The sequence below is a fragment of the Delphinapterus leucas genome, chromosome 14 (assembly GCF_059928025.1).
Source record: "Delphinapterus leucas isolate spDelLeu-1000000601 "Yukka" chromosome 14, BTC_Dleu_Yukka2, whole genome shotgun sequence".
Classification (NCBI taxonomy): Eukaryota; Metazoa; Chordata; class Mammalia; order Artiodactyla; family Monodontidae; genus Delphinapterus; species Delphinapterus leucas.
The window spans coordinates 48,788,976-48,809,938 of NC_143142.1; the positions used below are offsets into that span (position 1 = coordinate 48,788,976).

General features: G+C 37.1%; 1 protein-coding gene across 1 annotated transcript in view; it reads right to left on the reverse strand.

Moving 5' to 3' along the window:
- The window catches only part of NOL4 (nucleolar protein 4), a 292,288-nt gene that overhangs the window by 260,677 nt on the left and 10,648 nt on the right, over positions 1-20,963 (reverse strand). The window contains exons 2-3 of the mRNA XM_089895063.1: positions 4,176-4,287; positions 3,039-3,151 (exon numbers count right to left, since the gene is read on the reverse strand). Coding sequence (XP_089751189.1) covers positions 3,039-3,151; positions 4,176-4,287 — 225 coding nt within the window. The remainder of the gene's footprint in view (positions 1-3,038; positions 3,152-4,175; positions 4,288-20,963) is intronic.

Below are 20,963 nucleotides of genomic sequence, written 5' to 3' on the forward strand. Positions count from 1 at the left end.
ACCCTACTGCTGGCACAAAGTTAATCTTACATTTTGGCCTAGAAATAAACAGATCAATATCTAAATGAGTTTCCTACAAATAATTTGACAGCTCTAACTAGTTTATGAGTTTTTTAAAAAGATTTTCAATTATGTGATGACTCATGGGAATAATATTTTTATTCTCAGGGATGGATAAACAGTAATATTTTCTTAATTGTCTTTCCTGTCTTTGAATGATTTTATTACTAGTTATTCAATCATTTATATACAGCTATCTAATAATATGGAATCTGATACTGCCACTGCACTAATACAGATATTCTTACAGAGTGTACTTTTCATAAAATCTTGAGATAAAACAATTTTATAAACATAGTTTTGAGATTAAACCTGCTCACATAAAGAGGAAAATCAAAAATTTGATTTCCGGGCTTCTCTGGTGGCGCAGTGGTTGAGAGTCCGCCTGCCAACGCAGGGGACACGGGTTTGTGCCCTGGTCCAGGAAGATCCCATATGCCGCAGAGCAGCTGAGCCCGTGAGCCATGGCCGCTGAGCCTGCGCGTCCAGAGCCTGTGCTCCGCAGCGGGAGAGGCCTCAGCGGTGGGATGCCCGCGTACCGCAAAAAAAAAAAAAAAAAAAATTGATTTGTGTTTTATGAACAAAGTTAACAAAGTAATTGTAAAAGAATTTAATCTTTGATAAAGGAGGCAGGAATGTACAGTGGAGAAAGGACAGCCTCTTCAATAAGTGGTGCTGGGAAAACTGGACAGGTACATGTAGAAGTAGGAGATTAGCTCACTCCCTAACACCATACACAAAAATAAGCTCAAAATGGATTAAAGACCTAAATGTAAGGCCAGAAACTATAAACTCTTAGAGGAAAACATAGGCAGAACACTCTATGACATAAATCACAGCAAGATCCTTTTTGACCCATCTCCTAGAGAAATGGAAATAAAAACAAAACTAAACAAATGGGACCTAATGAAACTTCAAAGCTTTTGCACAGCAAAGGAAACCATAAACAAGACCAAAAGACAACCCTCAGAATGGGAGAAAATATTTGCAAATGAAGCTACTGACAAAGGATTAATCTCCAAAATTTATAAGCAGATCATGCAGCTCAATAACAAAAAAACAAACAACCCAATCCAAAAATGGGCAGAAGACCTAAATAGACATTTCTCCAAAGAAGATATGCAGACTGCCAACAAACACATGAAAGAATGCTCAACATCATTAATCATTAGAGAAATGCAAATCAAAACTACAATGAGATATCATCTCACACCAGTCAGAATGGCCATCATCAAAAAATCTAGAAACAATAAATGCTGGAGAGGGTGTGGAGAAAAGGGAACCCTCTTGCACTGTTGGTGGGAATGTAAATTGATACAGCCACTATGGAGAACAGGATGGAGGTTCCTTAAAAAACTAAAAATAGAACTACGATATGACCCAGCAATCCCACTACTGGGCATATACCCTGAGAAAACCATAATTCAAAAAGAGTCATGTACCAAAATGTTCATTGCAGCACTATTTACAATAGCCCGGAGATGGAAACAACGTAAGTGTCCGTCATCGGATGAATGGATAAAGAAGATGTGGCACATATATACAATGGAATATTACTCAGCCATAAAAAGAAATGACATTGAGCTATTTGTAATGAGGTGGATAGACCTAGAGTCTGTCATACAGAGTGAAGTAAGTCAGAAAGAGAAAGACAAATACCATAAGCTAACATATATATGGAATTTAAGAAAAAAAATGTCATGAAGAACCTAGGGGTAAGACAGGAATAAAGACACAGACCTACTAGAGAATGGACTTGAGTATATGGGGAGGAGGAAGGGTAAGCTGTGACAAAGCGAGAGAGAGGCATGGACATATATACACTACCAAACATAAGGTAGATAGCTAGTGGGAAGCAGCCGCATAGCACAGGGAGAGCAGCTCGGTGCTTTGTGATCGCCTGGAGGGGTGAGATAGGGAGGGTGTGAGGGAGGGAGACGCCAGAGGGAAGAGATATGGGAACATATGTATATGTATAACTGATTCACTTTGTTATAAAGCAGAAACTAACACACCATTGTAAAGCAATTATACTCCAATAAAGATGTAAAAAAAAAAAGAATTTAAATATATCTCACCAAATAATGCTGTATTTAAAAATAAATATTTAACCGCATTTCGTGTTCTATAGAAATTTCAGAAAGGGGAGAATGTATTAGCCTGAGAAACTATCCCTAATATAGTTACTCTGAACGTGTATATTAATTAATGGCTACTAACTAGTTAACAAGGATTTACTAAGCCCATATTGTTATAAGTGTTTTGGGGAATATACACAGGGTATATATATATAACTTAGTCCCTGCCTTTGAGATACTTCAACCAAACTGGTGAGTTAATTAATATTTTAGAGAAGAATATTTAACAAATATGCATTTAGTATCTAGTATACGCCAACAAGCACATTGCCAGACTCTTACTATACAAATTAAATAATTTGAAACATCAAAAAAATCTCTAGTTAAGAAGAATCACCACAAGTTGTAGAAAATGCAGAGAAGTAGACAAACAAATACTTAGGATAATCATTAACTGAAAAACAACTTTAAAATATACACAAGATTTGGATGGTGGGGAAATGGTTATATTTGAAATACCTATGAAATTGAACTTTCTGATTTCCAGGTAAAAGAGCCTTAGTACTAAAACTTCCCTAGATACAGACTTATTTGGAATACTTTCCCCTGAACTTTCTAGCACTTTACCTAGGTTTAGCTCGATGGTGGGCTACTAAGGAAAATGACTCTTTCTGGGGAATGAGCAAATTCCCACACAGCACTAAGGCAGAAGTGGTAAGATAGGGTATCTCTGTTGAGCACTAGAAATTTCTGCATATTTCTCTATCTGTGCAGTCCTAGTGACACTCTTTTCGTTAAAAATAAATAAATTACCGTCTTCAAAATGCCGTCATGCTTAACAGTCATGGTTATCAAACCTCATTCTGACTCGTGATATAAGTGTAGATGTTTCCATTTTACCTCGTCTTGCTGTGAGTTTAGCAGCTGCAGTTTCATGTGCTTCATGTAGGCCATGGTAATTGGCATGTTGTAGTCAATCATGCTGGTCACCAAAGTGGGAGGTTTTCCATTATCTGTAATAAAACATTTTTAATGGGTAATGAAAGTGATACTGCATTCTAGCTGTAATTTCAGAATGATCCAATTTGTTCAAATTGAAATAAGATTCTAGATACCAAGTGTTTAGGAGATTGGTAGCATTAGAGATGGATCGTAGAAAAAATAAATAACTGGTAAGATTCAACCAAGGTGTTTGGGGACAAATTAGCGCTATGGATAAATCTGGTATTTCTAACTACAAGGGGAGATTTTTGATATCCTGGATAACAATGAGTGACACTAATAGAGTGATTAAACAAAATTATTGGTATTTTTGTATGTTTCTCCTTTGCTGCACACTTACTTTTTTTTTCTTTGGTCGTGCCGTGTGGCATGAGGGATCTTAGTTCCCTGACCAGGGATCAAACCCGTGCCCCCTGCAGTGAGTCTTAACCACTGGACTGTCAGGGAAGTCCCCAGATTTGCTTTCTACACGGACTACTTGACCACAAGAGGAAATTTACTTTTTATTTTTTGCTGTTCCACCCATTCTCCAACACAAGCGAATAGGCTAGCCTAAATGTATCTTTGAGATTAATCTCTGAGAGAAACTCATACATTAGGAAAATAATCCAAATAATTTTTAATGAAAGCCAAAGCCAAATTATAACTTTTCTGTAAAAGTTTTCAGTGAAGGAACTCCATACTATTCATTACTTTTAGAAATAAGAAATTGGTAGATTTAAAAGAACACAGACGGAACATCAATTTCCTTGCTGAAAATATCTAAAATACCATGAAATACACACAATAAATGAAAATTAAACATTATTATAGGAAAAAAGTTATTTGCTACAGTCAAAACTGCTTTTCTTCTGAGAAAGGACACTGAGTTGCTTTGTAGTGAATCTTCAACATTCACTGTCTCCTGCTTGAATACATGAGACGATCTGACTTGTTAAACTGTTTCTGTCTACCACATTCTTATAAAAATGTGGGATATAAATTGCCATTATGAATAAAATTACTTGAAATCTCACTATTTGACACTGCGGCTACCTTTATGATCTGTTCCATCTGGGTTTAAATGCATTCTTTTCTGGCACTCTGAGCAGCTCATTAGAAACCGTGTCACCGCTTCTCTTGGTAGGAAGGCATAGCTCTCTGAAATCTGAAATGATTCACAAAATAGAGGTGTTATTATATAAGCTGACTGGGCATGATTCAACAGAAGTGATCATTGTATTTCCAAATAAGACGCATTATTCCATAATGGCAGGAAGCACAATGAAAGCATGCACTGCATACCATGCATCATTTCAAGAAATATCTATCCAACTTGATTGCATGTCTCTTAATAATCGCTAATAATGCAATGTGGAGGAAAAAAATCAACCACATCTGGATAGAGATCTGTTTATATTTCTGCATTTCTTTTAGGAAAAATAATCCCAGTGTACAGATACTCTAGTGAATTTTCCTTATTAAAATTTGCCCACGATTGTTTTGGCAATTAAACTTATTGCTAGCACCATTAAAATTTTATCCAATTTTACATATATTTTTAAAAATTTAGCCCCAAGGTGAAACAGTAAACTTTGGATTTTGCAGTAATAAGCATTTCTTCATTATTGCTTTTCAAAGTACTTTAAGGAAAGATAAAAAATAATCTGAACAGAACTCATGTATCTATTTACTGCAGTGAATCATCCCTTCCACAGAAAATGACACACTTGGAATGCATTCTGGCCACCTATTTCAGTTGCTATTTTATGTCAGTTTTTCATAATTTATGTCCACAATAGTTCACATTGATTGTCAGAGCCAGCTTTTCCAGTGCCCTATACAGAGCTTCTCTTTTCAGAACCATGATCCAGAATCAAGTTAGAAATCAATACTCTTGTCAGTGATTCTTTAAATATTACCTTTTCAAAAACTAAGGTATTTCTCTCAAGAAAGCAAAGATTTCTAAAGTGAAACTGACAGATTGTTAAACATCTCTAAACAAAAGCTGACAGTGCCGCTAAGAAGTCTGATGCAGGGCATTAGTTTTCCATCATACTGTCACTGACACTGGTCCATGAAATATGAGGTAAGCAAAAGGAATAAATGAGTTGTAAATTAGACATAATTGCCATAGACGATTCCTCAGGTGCATGCAGAGCTGTTATGAACGTTGATGTATTTTAAGCTTGTAGAAGGAAGGAAAATATGCACCTTGCATATAATTGAGTGCAAATCTGCGCCAATTCCATTAATGGTGATGGGGTTAACTTTTGCTGGAGCACAGCATCGAGGAAATCTCACATATTAAAATCCAAAATTGTAAAGCATATTTTTCCCTGACTTTCATGTGAAAATCAGTTCACATCACTTAGCCTATCTCTTTGACTCTCAGGGAAAAGAAGCCGTAAGAATGTCAAAGAGAAGGAACAAGTCTACAATTAAAAATCTGCCATGGATGATCCATACACAGGTAATCCACAGTCTACTCTACTGGGATTGGAATATGAAACTGATTTTTAATATAACTATCATTTGTAAATTAAGGTGTTGTCCGGTTTAAAAAAAAAACAAACTTCCTTGTACTATACAAGGAATTGCGGGAGAAAAGAAGCAGAGCAATTTGAAAGTATTTCATCAAAATATTTTATATAAGCTATTGAATAAAGAAATACATAAATGCAATATAAATGTTCATTCATTCTCGCTCACTCTCTTTGTCTCTTCACACACGCACACACACACACACAAATTTGATTCCTATTCATCTATTTTTACAGAGGGAACTAACACTTTAATCTGATTTATTTATCTGATTAGAGATCATTTTTTCTGACTCTCTGAAAACCTTTTTTACAATTATTCAGAAGTTAAGTCTCTGATTCATGCCCAGTCTGATACTTCATAGTTTAACTCACATGGAATTATAATCCATGGGAACTAATAGAGCTGACCAGTAAATTCATTAACAAACAGGATTTGAGAAGAATGCTCCATTGATTTTCATAGAGGATTTCTATTAAGGCTTATCTCTCCTTATATAAAAGGGAAAACTTCAATTGAAAAAAAAATAGCCAACTGGTGGAGTTAAAGAGATGCTGCATTTGCTTCGATGGTCCTGATGCTCTCCACAATCTGCCCTTTTCTCAGTGCTAATAAAGCACTTATGTAGAAATCCCTTCTAGAGAGCTTTATCACTGACCTGACTCAATTGTATTATTTGTCCTAGCACTACTTAGCTCCAAATCAATTTTTTCTTGGAATCATTAATCATATTATATTTCCTTTACACTTTTACTCTGAAAAACAGGTACTTGTATTGACCACAAATATGTTATATAAGTGGATAAATATGCTATGTGTACATGTGTGAATGAAATATATACAGTCTCACCTTGTATCTTAGAAAAGATTTTTTAGTAAGTATTATATCACATTGTTCTCTGTGGTGTTATCCTGGGCACTATATGTTATATAAGTGGGTAAAATCCCTTATTTGGGGGTACTTTCTTGGTGTTCAGAACCCACTATAGGGAGACCTGCTGAGACACCCCACTCTCATCAGATTTTTTCTACCCCACCTCATGTTCACTGGGGCCCAAGGATCTCAGAGTATTCTTAGGCACAGGGAGAAGAGACCCTCAGAAAGTCTCACACTCATTTCTGAGACAATATTTCTCCTGCCATGGAGGTGAAGAGGGAAAATGATTCCTTTTTCTTTATCTAGGCTCTTTCCTCTCCAGTCTCTTTGAAATTAAGGGTCCTGGGCAACCTTCACTGCTGAAGTTCTCAGAACATTTTTAAACAATGAGATGTCCTTTAAAAGTTCTAAAATTATGGTGCATTTGAATAATTGCATTTCACAATTAAAGCCCATAATGGAATACTGTGGTGGTCCTGTCAATATCCTTCCATGACCCCATTCAGAGATTAAACAGAAAGCCTACATGAAGACTCTTGAACTTGAGGCCTGAGCTAAATGCTCCTATGGCTCTTGCTCTAATGAAAGGGTCTGTTTCTGTGAGTGTTTGAAATGCTAAATCAACTTTAAATAGATGTTCATAAACGGTGATAAAATCAGGGACGTGTTCTTCTAGGCTGTCTATTCATCAAAGTCCTAACATTCTTCATACAACATGTAAAAGCAGGTGCAAATAAAATATAGAAGGGACAGAAATTGCAAAACATTTTGATTCAGATACTTGAAACACCGTTCTACTAACACTATAATTAATGATATAAAATGCTGTAGTCATTCATAAATGTCTATTTCCTTGACCCACTTTTCAAATCTAAACACTTCTTTGTTTCTAAGACAGAAATCAGCCTTTGAATATACAGTACAGAACATTTCTAGAACACTAGTGAGGATAATATTCACTTGAAAAATGCATTCTTAGAAACATCTTTATATTTGGGAAAGATACAGAGTATTTCCTTAGAATTCGTTTATCAACACAGAAATGCTGCATCTTGTGAGTAATACGAAACAAAACATCACATGAATGGATATTAGTCTCGCTCCTTCTGAATTGCACACTAAAACAAACAAACAAAAAACAACTGCCATGGGACAAGCCACATATATTGCCTGTAACAGAAATAAACATCCAAAGGAAAGACAAGAACATAGCCATATTGAATCTTATAAACCAACAATCTCACGTTATTTATCATGTAAATAATTGTGAGGCATCCCTTTCCTAGAAATGTTATTTTCTAGGAATCCAGACTTGTTTTCTTAGATTTATATAATAGTTTTCATTGGGGCTTGCATCCATTATTTTAGACAGCGGCTAAAATAGATTTTACAGTAATTTTTTGACAATGGGATCCACTGGTATAAAGAGGTTAAATGAATTGCCATTGTTACACAATAGAGGGCAAAGCAAAGAGCTGGAAATTGAACCTGGAACTCTCAAATCCTGGTCTGTTTCTATACATTGAAGGGACCATGGTGGGTTCATACAACAGACAGATTAGACAAATGCGTAGGATCCAAGGAAAGCAGGAACATCAAAATAGATTTTTTAAAACTTTGGTATTTCAAAAAAAAAAAAACCCAAAGTATCAAAGTGTTACCAAAGTCAGGACTTGGGAACTTCTTTTTCTGCTATCACTATTATTTTTTATTACAATAAGTATTATAGTTACAAAGCTCTATATGATACACATATTAAGTTTTAAAATTAATTTATTTTTTCTATTCTTTTCCAAATTCTTTTCCCATTTAGGTTATTTCAGAATATTGAGCAGAGTTCCCTGTGTTATGCAGTAGGTCCTTGCTGGTTATCTATTTTAAATATTCCTTAAACTTGAGATGTGGCTGAAGATTTGTTGTTGTTGCTATTTTTTAACTTTGAATTAGCTATGGTTGAGGGGTGGAAATGCTGTAGCACAACACAATTTTTTCATTGCTTATCATTTCTAAAGACCTTAATTCAACTGTGTATTAGACAACATTGATACTGTTTTCAATGAAAATATTACATTCTAAGTCTGTTAAGACTGGAATTCATCAGTAATGCAGAAATAATAAATTGCATTATCATCCTAAATTAGAAGTAGAAATCACCTCTCCAATTAAATAATATGGTAACACTTCTACATAAAAATAATTGAACTGCAATTGAAATGCAATTTTGATGGACTAAGCCAAATCAGCATCTAGAGCAAAGATAGTATGATGTTAGTGATCTAATGATAAACCTATGCACCTGAAGAGGGTATCATGATTAAATCCCATAAGGAGCACTGCTATTGATCTTGCACTTGTAGGTTAAAATTTAAAAAATTAAAAACTAATGGGAATATATTTCTGAAAAGTTTACTGACAAATATTATAGTTGAAAGGAGGATGAGCGTTTTTACCTTGCCATGTCCCTGTCTTCTGAAGGAAGAAGAAACAGTACCTTTTTAAACACTACACCTATAAAACCAAATTCTGGCAGTTCTCAAGTGCCACTCACCTTCCCCTCAACAGCTTGGTTAAGGTAAAACTGTAACTTATTCAAAAGAACTGATATTTAAAAAATCAATCGCAGTCAAGTTAGTTTGCAAATCTCACCTTATAAATTTGATAATATATATAATTCCTAAAGTTTTCTTACATTTACTTTTGAATAGCACAGTTTTATCTCCAGAAATGTCTCCTTTCTTACTTGGATCTGAACATATGAAGCAATATAAAATTAGAAAAAAGTTTAAAAATTAATTAACCAAACTAATTTAATAACAAATTGTTCCTTTGCTGTACATTGCCAGACTGTACGTCACAATTACATGATGCAAGTGTATCTTACTAACTTGAGCCATTAGGTTTTATAAATTATGAGCAAAATTGATAACAGACAAAAATTTTGAAACAGGACCGTTTGTCCTGTCCCACTTCCTCAGTCCCAAGCATTCTTCCCCTCTAATTTTAACAGTGTTTAATTTCTGAACATTTTCAATAGGAAGGCCCTCAAAATTGACTCAGCTTTTCCATAAACCTGCAATTCTCTGGCTCCTGAAATGGTAGAAAATTGACAATTCTCTAAATTAGGATTCTCATTAACTGTATGACAACTATTACTTGCTTTGGCTGTTTTACACAAAAGGAAACGCTTCCTAAAAGAGTATACGTGTGTTTGTTTCCCATTGATTGAGTGCTTAATAATAATTATGCCAAGTAAGAATTTTATATGGATTTTATCATTTAATCCTCACATCAGTCCCAGAATAGATTACTATCATCACCATCATAATCTCTGTTTAACAGATGAGGAAACTAAGCTTCAGAGAGGTTGTATAATTTGTCAAACAAGGAGAAGAGACAGGACTCATGTGATAATCTGGTTTCAGAACCTATCTTTTATTCACTTTTAATCACCATATTTTATAGCCTCTCCTGGTCATCAGTATTAAAAAGGAAAGAGACTGTCTCATCCATAAAAAGTGGGAATATTAACCTTACAGCATAGGTTAATTATACTAAAATGTTTATAATGTTCCCTGGTGTGAGATTCTTTGTAAGTATAAAATGCTCTGACTGGTTTGATGTGACCCTTTTGAATACAAGGCCAGTCAAGGGCCCTGTACCTTGTCTCAGGTTACAGAGTTCCATAGGAAGCACATCAGACTGTGCAGTTACAATACAGAGCTCCACCTGGAGGAAATTAACTGACCATCTGTCTTGTTCCAGCAGAACTGACTGCTAAAGTAATGGCTTTGATGATGGCCATTCTGACTGGTGTGAAGTGATACCTCATTGTAGTTCTGATTTGCATTTCTCTAACGATTAGTGATGTTGAACATCTTTTCACGTGTTTGTTGGTCACCTGTATGTCTTCTTTGGAGAAATGTCTATTTAGGTCTTCCACCCATTTTTTGACTGGGTTGTTCGTTTTCTTGATATTGAGCTGCATGAGCTCCTTGTATATTTTGGAAATTAATCCTTTGTCAGTTGCTTCATTTGCAAATATTTTCTCCCAATCTGAGGGTTGTCTAATGCTGAAGAAGGTGTGGAGAAAAGGGAACCCTCGTGCACCGTTGGTGGGAGTGTAAATTGATACAGCCACTATGGAAAACAGTAGGGGGTTCCTAAAAAACTAAAAATAGAACTACCATATGACCCAGTAATCCCACTACTGGGGATATACCCAGAGAAAACCATAATTCAAAAAGATACATGCACCCCAATGTTCATAGCAGCTCTATTAACAATAGCCAGGACATGGAAACAACCTAAGTGTCCATCGACACAGGAATGGATAAAGATGATGTGGTACACATATACAATGGACTATTACTCAGCCATAAAAAGGAACAAAATTGAGTCATTTGTAGAGACGTGGATGGACCTAGAGACTGTCATACAGAGTAAAATAAGTCAGAAAGAGAAAAACCAATATTGTATATTAACACATATGTGTGGAATCTAGAAAAATGGTATAGATGATCCCATTTGCAAAGTAGAAGTAGAGACACAGACGTAGGGAACAAATGTATGGATACCAAGGGGGAAGGGGGGAGTGGGATGAATTAGGAGACTGGGATTGACATACATACACTACTATGTATAAAATAGATAACTAATGAGAACTACCTACTGTATAGCACAGGGAATGTTACTTAATGCACTGTAGTGACCTGAATGGGAAGAAAATCCAAAAGGGGATGTATGTATTTGTATGGCTGATTCATTTTGCTGTACAGTAGAAACTAACACAACATTGTAAAGCAACTATACTCCAATAAAAATTAATTTTAAAAAATGAATAAAGTAATGGCTTTGCAATAACACTGTAACAACCAGAAACTAAATGCAGAGGACTTCCATTTTTAATAGAATATACAAGAAGAAGTGTAAGTAAACTATTTCTAAAGGAAAAAGACTTCTAATTGTTCAAAGAAATTCACCAGTAGAGAAGTTATTGTTGCTTTAAGATTTGAACCTAACACATGAGCTGAAATAGAGACATCACATGACATGGGTGAATCATGAGCATTAGCAAAGCAGAAAAAGCTAAAATCAAAAGATTTATCAACCAAAATCACACCATTTTGTCCTAAGTTCCCTAAGGTCTTAGCAAAAGGAAAAATCATAATTAATGTTACTAAATATTAGTAATTTGGAAAAGCAGCAGGCAAGTGCTGCATTTCATTATAAGTAACATTCCTCCACAGCTTGATGCCTTTGTCTATAGTGTGCTCCATTGCAGACACCAAGCTTTAGAGCAAAATAAAGTTGGTCTAATCACACTATTTTTTAAATTACCTTCTCCACCTTTGCTCTATAAAATAAATTTAGAAAATAGAAATAACACCTTTATTTCACTGGAATAATAACATTAAAACTTCTTTTTTTTTTTTTGCCAAATATCATGCAGTACACTCATGGAAGAATTTGCTTTTAGGGCCGAATTTTTAACATTTTCTCTTGTGAAACTCTTGAAATTATGAATAAATAGTCTCCTAATGAAATTTGTTTATCATATCGCTATTGTGATATTTAACACTGTGATATACTATCACAAACCACCTGCAATGTACATAACTGGATAACGAAGCTGTAGAAAATTTATTTTAAAAAACTAATAAAATTAAAATAGGGGCTCCCCTGGTGGCGCAGTGGTTGAGAGTCCGTCTGCCGATGCAGGGGACACGGGTTCGTGCCCCGGTCCGGGAAGATCCCACATGCCGCGGAGGGGCTGGCCCCGTGAGCCATGGCCGCTGAGCCTGCGCGTCGGGAGCCTTGCTCCGCAACGGGAGAGGCCACAACAGTGAGAGCCCCAAGTACCGCAACAAACAAACAAAAACCAAACAAACAAAAAATAAAATTAAAATGTAATTGAACAGAACCTATAAATCCAAACGCTATTAAAGACCTCATATGTACTGATTCACAAAGACACCATAGTCCAGAGAGACCCCTATCTAAGGAGGGGAAGTCTTGTTTATGGGCACTATCTACAGTTCAACAAGGGCCACTATGTCTTTACGTGGTTTATACATTGTATATTTTTGAATACATCTGAAGAGAGGGAATTAGGAAAAAAAACACACACATATATATATACACACAACCATATCATATACATATAAAGCTTTACAAACACTATAACATTTGGCCCAGATATTTTTATAGATGTGTTACAAAACTGAAAAGTCCAGCCAATGGTTTTCTCTTATATTTATATGGATTATCTTTTACCCATTGCATGCGTGAGAAAAGGTAAGCAGCGAACATCATTATACTTCTACAGAGGAATTTATTAATCTGGGGAGTTGCACATGGAAACAGTCTTACACAGATGAAGACATTTTTCATCTAAACATTTATTTACTGAACAAATATCTATTAAGTGCATAGGCATTATAATTATCCCTGAATACTGTGAGATATGGTTCTACACCACTAATGTGCCCGGCTATATCAAATTATTGGAATCACCTGTTGGTAATTGTTTGGTTAATTTTGAAGAGATTCCGAAAAATGCTTTGATCAGGACTCAGCATAAATACTCTTAGGTTAAAAAGTGTATTCATAGCAATAATCAATTAAACAAAAAGCCAGACATTTGGCATGCCTAATCAAATTTGTATTTACTCTGACCCTCAACAATTTTTGCTTCCAAACCCTAACTACTATTTCAGAAACACTTCCTGTTTAATTGTATCTGTTTGACCTCTAAACACCTGATAAATAACCAAATGAATTCCTGTACCTTAACAATATCTCCAATACTGAAACTAGGATGCTGCCAGATTTGCTCTTCAGCTCCAAACGTGCCACTGCCCCCATGGTGGCAGATTCTCAAGTTTTAGTTGGGCTCCTAACAATCCCGAAGTATTGCTTGTTTTGTTGCACTCTGGTACTGTTATCACCTACTCCAACATGCTATTTTCAGTTCATATCACTGTCTACTATTTCCCTTCATTCTTCTGTGAGTACTTTCTATATATTCAATCATCACACCCATTCATCAGCTCCTCTTGTCTTTTTCATTTAGTTAAGGGGGAAGGGGGTGGCCTATCCCAGTCTGAAATATCTTGGGTTGCTTTTTGAAGAGTATTAAGGTTCCTAGATAAAATACAGCACACACAATTAAATGTGAATTCCAGATAAACATGTGATTTGAGAATAACTTATATTAAAAATTATCATTTATCTGAAATTCAAATATAGCTGGGCGTCCTGTATTTGTTAAATCTGACAACCTTATACAGTACATTTATCTAAGATGAATGAATATATGGGTTAGAGTCCAAAGATAATCTTAAATTTGGAACAAATTGTTATGTCAGGAAGATCTAAGAATACACCAAGAGCAGAAGTGAGAAGCAGGGTAGATGGAAGTGATTATTGGGCATCTGCAGGCAATCTGAAATCACAGTGCCCATTGAAAGCAATATTTTCCAACTTTTTAGACCAACAGCACCGGTAGAAATATATTTTATATCATAAGCCAGCACATATACACATTTCAACAATAAAACAGACCAATTTCTTCTATTTCATTTTTTAAAGTTATCACAACCCACTAAAGTGGCTTGAAAACTCACTAATGGGTTGTGATACATAATGTGAAAAACACTGGTCTAAAGCAGAGGAATGCAGCCTGTCAGTCCAAAGATATTTGCTGTGGTGTTGACAGAAGATGGTAGTTATGTGGTCAAGTTTAAAAAGAAGGCTGCAAATTCAAAGGAGGTCTAAAGCAGGCAGGACTATTTTTAGACAGTTCGGGTCAAATTTTAGACAGCTAAAAGCAAGTTGGAAATCTGAGGCAAATGCATCAAATGAAGAGCAAGAGGAATAAAAAGTGAACGAGGTGCAGTCTGTATCCTCCAGGGATAGGGTAATGGTACAAGTGCGAGGCAAGAGGCAAAGACAGTGAACCTGGGCCAAGGCACAGAAATCTGCTATATGATGAAAAGGAACTAGAGGAGGAAAACAGAGCAGTAACAGCATTCCAGGGCAACCGTATGAATTGGGCACCACATCACCATGCATTAGTACACCGAGGTGTAGGCAAACAAGAAATAGAACGTGATTTAAGTTAATTATAGCTAATTCCTCTTTCTTAGAAATAGTTTTTGCTCCACTGATAACACTTCAAATTTAGCTATATTGCTTTGCAGAAAATAACTTTATTTTCTATTGTTTTATCTTCATTATAATGATGAACATCTTTAACTTGGAGTTGTATTTTACAATTATTAAAATAGTCATCAACTGAGCAAATGTGACAATATCGAAAAGAGAGAGAGTCCAATAATCTGGAGGTATGTCTCCAAAGTTATGGGTAATGTTTTTGTGTCTCTTTTTATGTTAGAATATGTGGCTGTTAAGGAACAGACTGTCATAACAGGGAATTCTTACATTAGATGAAAAAATGAGCAGATGGGCACTGAAAAAGTTTTTCTTCATATGTGTGTCCTAATAGTAAAATAAAGAGAATTTTTAAATGTTGCATGTAAATAAAATGGCTCTGCAAAGCAAATATTTATACAATTACTTGCAGCATGAAGAGCTACATTAAAATATACAATTACACACATGGAAGAGTGGGGAAATGACTCCTTCTCTTGATGTTTCCTGAAGAATGTATATTCTGTGATATATTAGTGTTATTTCTGGGGCTTAGGGGTGAACAAGTTGAATCCAACCTTTCTGGTCTAGAATTCAACGGCATGTTCAAGTTTTCCCGGGCTCCTGTTGCAGCTTCCTTGGTTAAACGTTACCCTCAATAAGACCTGCTAGGCAGTGGGAAGACAGCACTTCTTTTACAACAGGTGGCCAAGAATACTGCTGCCACAGTCATTTAAAGCAGGCAAGATTTAGCCATCTTAGAGAAAACGGAAGAAAAATGGAGGTGAAAATTTTTCCTGAAGATGGCGGAAGAGTAAGACGTGGAGATCACGTTCCTCCCCACAGATACACCAGTAATACATCTACACGTGGAACAACTCCTACAGAACACCTACTGAATGCTGGCAGAAGACCTCAGACCTCCCAAAAGGCAAGAAAGTCCCCACGTACCTGGGTAGAGCAAAAGAAAAAAGAATAAACACAGACAAAAGAATAGGGACGGGACCTGCACTAATGGAAGGGAGCTGTGAAGCAGGGAAGGTTTCCATACACTAGGAAGCCCCTTCGCGGGCGGAGACTGCAGGTGGCGCAGGGGTAAGCTTCGGGGCCGCGGAGGAGAGCACAGCAATAGGATGCGAAGGACAAAGCGGAGAGATTCCTGCACAGAGGATCGGTGGCGACCGGCACTCACCAGCCTGAGAGACTTGTCTGCTCACCCGCCGGGACGGGTGGGGCTGGGAGCTGAGGCTCGGGCTTTGGTCGGAGCGCAGGGAGAGGACTCGGGTTAGTGGCGTGAACACAGCCTGCAGGGGGCTAGTGTGCCACGGCTAGCCGGGAGGGAGTCCGGGGAAAAGTCTGGACCTGCCGAAGAGGCAAGAGACTTTTTCTTCCCTCTTTGTTTCCTGGTGCGCGAGGAGAGGGGATTAAGAGCGCTGCTTAAAGGAACTCCAGAGACGGGCGTGAGACGCAGCTAACAAGCGTGCACCACAGAGACGGGCATGAGACACTAAGGCTGCTGCTGCAGCCTCCAAGAAGCCTATGTGCCAGCACAGGTCACTCTCCACAACCCCCTTTCGGGCAGCCTGTGCAGCCCGCCACTGCCAGGGTCCCGGGATCCAGGGACAACTTACTCCGGGAGAGCGCAGGGCGCGCCTCAGGCTGGTGTAACGTCATGACGGCCTCTGCCGCCGCAGGCTTGCCCCGCACTCCGTGCCCCTACCTCACCCCGGCCTGAGTGAGCCAGAGTCCCCGAAGCAGCTGCTCCTTTAACCCTGTCCTGTCTGAGCGAAGAACAGACGCCCTCCAGGGACCTACACACAGAGGCGGGGCCAAATCCAAAGCTGAGCCCCGGGAGCTGTGAGAAAAAAGAAGAGAAAGGGAAATCTCTCCCAGCAGCCTCAGAAGCAGCGGATTAAAGCTCCACAATCAATTTGATGTACCCTGCATCTGTGGAATACCTGAAGAGACAACGAATAATCCCAAATTGAGGAGGTGGACTTTGAGAGCAATATTTTTTATTTTTTCCCCTTTTCCACTTTTTGTGAGTGTCTATGTGTATGCTTCTGTGTGAGACTTTGTCTGTATAGCTTTGCTTTCACCATTTGTCCTAGGGTTCTATCCATCCATTTTTTTTTCTTTAAAAAAATTTTATTTCTTAATAATTATTTTTTATTTTAATAACTTTATTTTATTTTATCTCACTTTATTTTATTTTATCTTCTTCCTTTCTTTCCTTCCTTCCCGCCTTCCCTCCCTCCTTCCTCCTGCTCTCCTTTCTTTTCTTTCTTTCTTTCTTTCTTTCTTTCTTTCTTTCTTTCTTTCTTTCTTTCTTTCTTTCTTTCTACTTTTTCTCCCTTTTATTCTGAGCCATGTGGATGAAAGGCTCTTGGTGCTGCAGCCAGGAGGCAGTGCTGTGCCTCTGAGGTGGGAGAGCCAACTTCAGGACACTGGTCCACAAGAGACCTCCCAGCTCCACATAATATCAAACGGCGAAAATCTCCCAGAGATCTCCATCTCAACACCAGCACTCAGCTTCACTCAACGACCAGCAAGCTACAGTGCTGGACACCCTATGCTAAACAAGTAGCAAGACAGGAACACAACCCCCCCATTAGCAGAGAGGCTGCCTAAAATCATAAGCCCACAGACACCCCAAAACACACCACCAGACGAGGACCTGCCCAGCAGAAAGACAAGATCCAGCCTCATCCACCAGAACACAGGCACTAGTCCCCTCCACCAGGAAGCCTAAACAACCCACTGAACAAACATTAGCCACTGGGGACAGACACCAAAAACAACGGGAACTACGAACCTGCAGCCTGCGAAAAGGAGACCCCAAACACAGTAAGATAAGCAAAATGAGAAGACAGAAAAACACACAGCAGATGAAGGAGCAAGATAAAAACCCACCAGACCTAACAAATGAAGAGGAAATAGGCAGTCTACCTGAAAAAGAATTAGAATAATGATAGTAAAGATGATCCAAAATCTTGGAAATAGAACACACAAAATGCAAGAAACATTTAACAAGGACCTAGAAGAACTAAAGATGAAACAAGCAATGATGAACAACACAATAAATGAAATTAAAAATACTCTAGATGGGATCAATAGCAGAATAACTGAGGCAGAAGAACGGATAAGTGACCTGGAAGATAAAATAGTGGAAATAACTACTGCAGAGCAGAATAAAGAAAAAAGAATGAAAAGAACTGAGGACAGTCTCAGAAACCACTGGGACAACATTAAACACACCAACATTCGAATTATAGGGGTTCCAGAAGAAGAAGAGAAAAAGAAAGGGACTGAGAAAATATTTGAAGAGATTATAGTTGAAAACTTCCCTAATATGAGACAGGAAATAGTTAATCAAGTCCAGGAAGCACAGAGTCCCATACAGATAAATCCAAGGAGAAATACGCCAAGACACATATTAATCAAACTGTCAAAAATTAAATACAAAGAAAACATATTAAAAGCAGCAAGGGAAGAACAACAAATAACACACAAGGGAATCCCCATAAGTTTAACAGCTGATCTTTCAGCAGAAACTCTGCAAGCCAGAAGGGACTGGCAGGACATATTTAAAGTGATGAAAGAGAAAAACCTGCAACCAAGATTACTCTACCCAGCAAGGATCTCATTCAGATTTGATGGAGAAATTAAAAACTTTACAGACAAGCAAAAGCTGAGAGAGTTCAGCACCACCAAAAAAGCTTTACAACAAATGCTAAAGGAACTTCTCTAGGCAAGAAACACAAGAGAAGGAAAAGACCTACAATAACGAACCCAAAACAATTTAGAAAATGGGAATAGGAACATACATATCGATAATTACCTTAAATGAAAATCGACTAAATGCTCCCACCAAAAGACACAGATTGGCTGAATGGATACAAAAACAAGACCCATATATATGCTGTCTACAAGACACCCACTTCAGACCTAGAGACACATACAGACTGAAAGTAAGAGGATGGAAAAAGTTATTCCATGCAAATGGAAACCAAAAGAAAGCTGGAGTAGCAATTCTCATATCAGACAAAATAGACTTTAAAATAAAGACTATTAGAAGAGACAAAGAAGGACACTACATAATGATCAAGGGATCGATCCAAGAAGAAGATATAACAATTGCAAATATTTATGCACCCAACATAGGAGCACGTCAATACATAAGGCAAATACTAACAGCCATAAAAGGGAAAATCAACAGCAACACAGTCATAGTAGGGGACTTTAACACCCCACTTTCACTAATGGACAGATCACCCAAAATGAAAATAAATAAGGAAACACAAGCTTTAAATGATACATTAAACAAAATGGACTTAATTGATATTTATAGGACACTCCATCCAAAAACAACAGAATACACATTTTTCTCAAGTGCTCATGGAACATTCTCCAGGTTAGATCATATCTTGGGTCACAAATCAAGCCTTGGTAAATATAAGAAAATTGAAATTGTATCAAGTATCTTTTCCGACGACAATGCTATGAGACTAGATATCAATTACAGGAAAAGATCTGTAAAAAATACAAACACATGGAGGCTAAACAATACACTACTTAATAACGAAGGGATCACTGAAGAAATCAAAGAAGAAATCAAAAAATACCTAGAAATAAATGACAATGGTGACACAAAGACCCAAAACCTATGGGATACAGCAAAAGCAGTTCTAAGAGTGAAGTTTATAGCAATACAATCCTACCTTAAGAAACAGGAAACATCTCGAATAAAGAACCTAAACTTGCACCTAAAGCAATTAGAGAAAGAAGAACAAAAGGACCCCAAAGTTAGCAGAAGGAAAGAAATAATAAAGATCAGATCAGAAATAAATGAAAAGAAATGAAGGAAACGGTAGCAAAGATTAACAAAACTAAAAGCTAGTTCTTTGAGAAGATAAACAAAATTGATAAACCATTAGCCAGATTCATCAAGAAAAAAAGGGAGAAGACTCAAATCAATAGAATTAGAAATGAAAAAGAAGTAACAACTGACACTGCAGAAATACAAAAGATCATGAGAGATTACTACAATCAACTCTATGCCAATAAAATGGACAACCTGGAAGAAACTGACAAATTCTTAGAAATGCACAACCTGCCAAGACTGAATCAGGAAGAAATAGAAAATATGAAAAGACCAATCACAAGCACTGAAATTGAAGCTGTGGTTAAAAATATTCCAACAAACAAAAGCCCAGGACCAGATGGCTTCACAGGCAAATTCTATCAAACATTTAGAGAAGAGCTAACACCTATCCTCCTCAAACTCTTCCAAAATATAGCAGAGGGAGGAACACTCCCAAGCTCATTCTACGAGGCCACCATCACCCTGATAGCAAAACCAGACAAGGATGTCACAAAGAAAGAAAACTACAGGCCAATATCACTGATGAACATACATGCAAATATCCTCAACAAAATACTAGCAAACAGAATTCAACAGCACATTAAAAGGATCATACACCATGATCAAGTGGGGTTTTTTCCAGGAATGCAAGGATTCTTCAATATATGTAAATCAATCAACGTGATACACCATATTAACAAAATGAAGGAGAAAAACCATATGATCACCTCAATAGATGCAGAGAAAGCTTTCGACAAAATCCAACACCCATTTATGATAAAAACCCTCCTGAAAGTAGGCATAGAGGGAACGTTTCTCAACATAATAAAGGCCATATATGACAAACTCACAGCCAACATCGTCCTCAGTGGTTAAAAAGTGAAAGCATTTCCACTAAGATCAGGAACAAGACAAGGTTGCCCACTCTCACCACTATTGTTCAACATGGTTTTGGAAGTTTTAGCCACAGTAATCAGAGAAGAAAAAGAAATAAAAGGAATCCAAATTGGAAAAGAAGAAGTAAAGCTGTCACTCTTTGCAGATGACATGATACTATACGTAGAGAATCCTAAAGATGCTACCAGAAAACTACTAGAGCTAATCAATGAATTCGGTAAAGTATCAGGATACAAAATTAATGCACAGAAATCTCTTGCATTCCTATACACTAATGATGAAAAATCTGAAAGTGAAATCAAGAAAACACTACCATTTACCACTGCAACAAAAAGTATAAAATATCTAGGAGTAAACCTACCTAAGGAGACAAAAGACCTGTATGCAGAAAATTATGACACTGATGAAAGAAATCAAAGATGATACAAACAGATGGAGAGATATAGCATGTTCTTGGATTGGAAGAATCAACAGGGTGAAAATGACTCTACTACCCAAAGCAATCTATAGA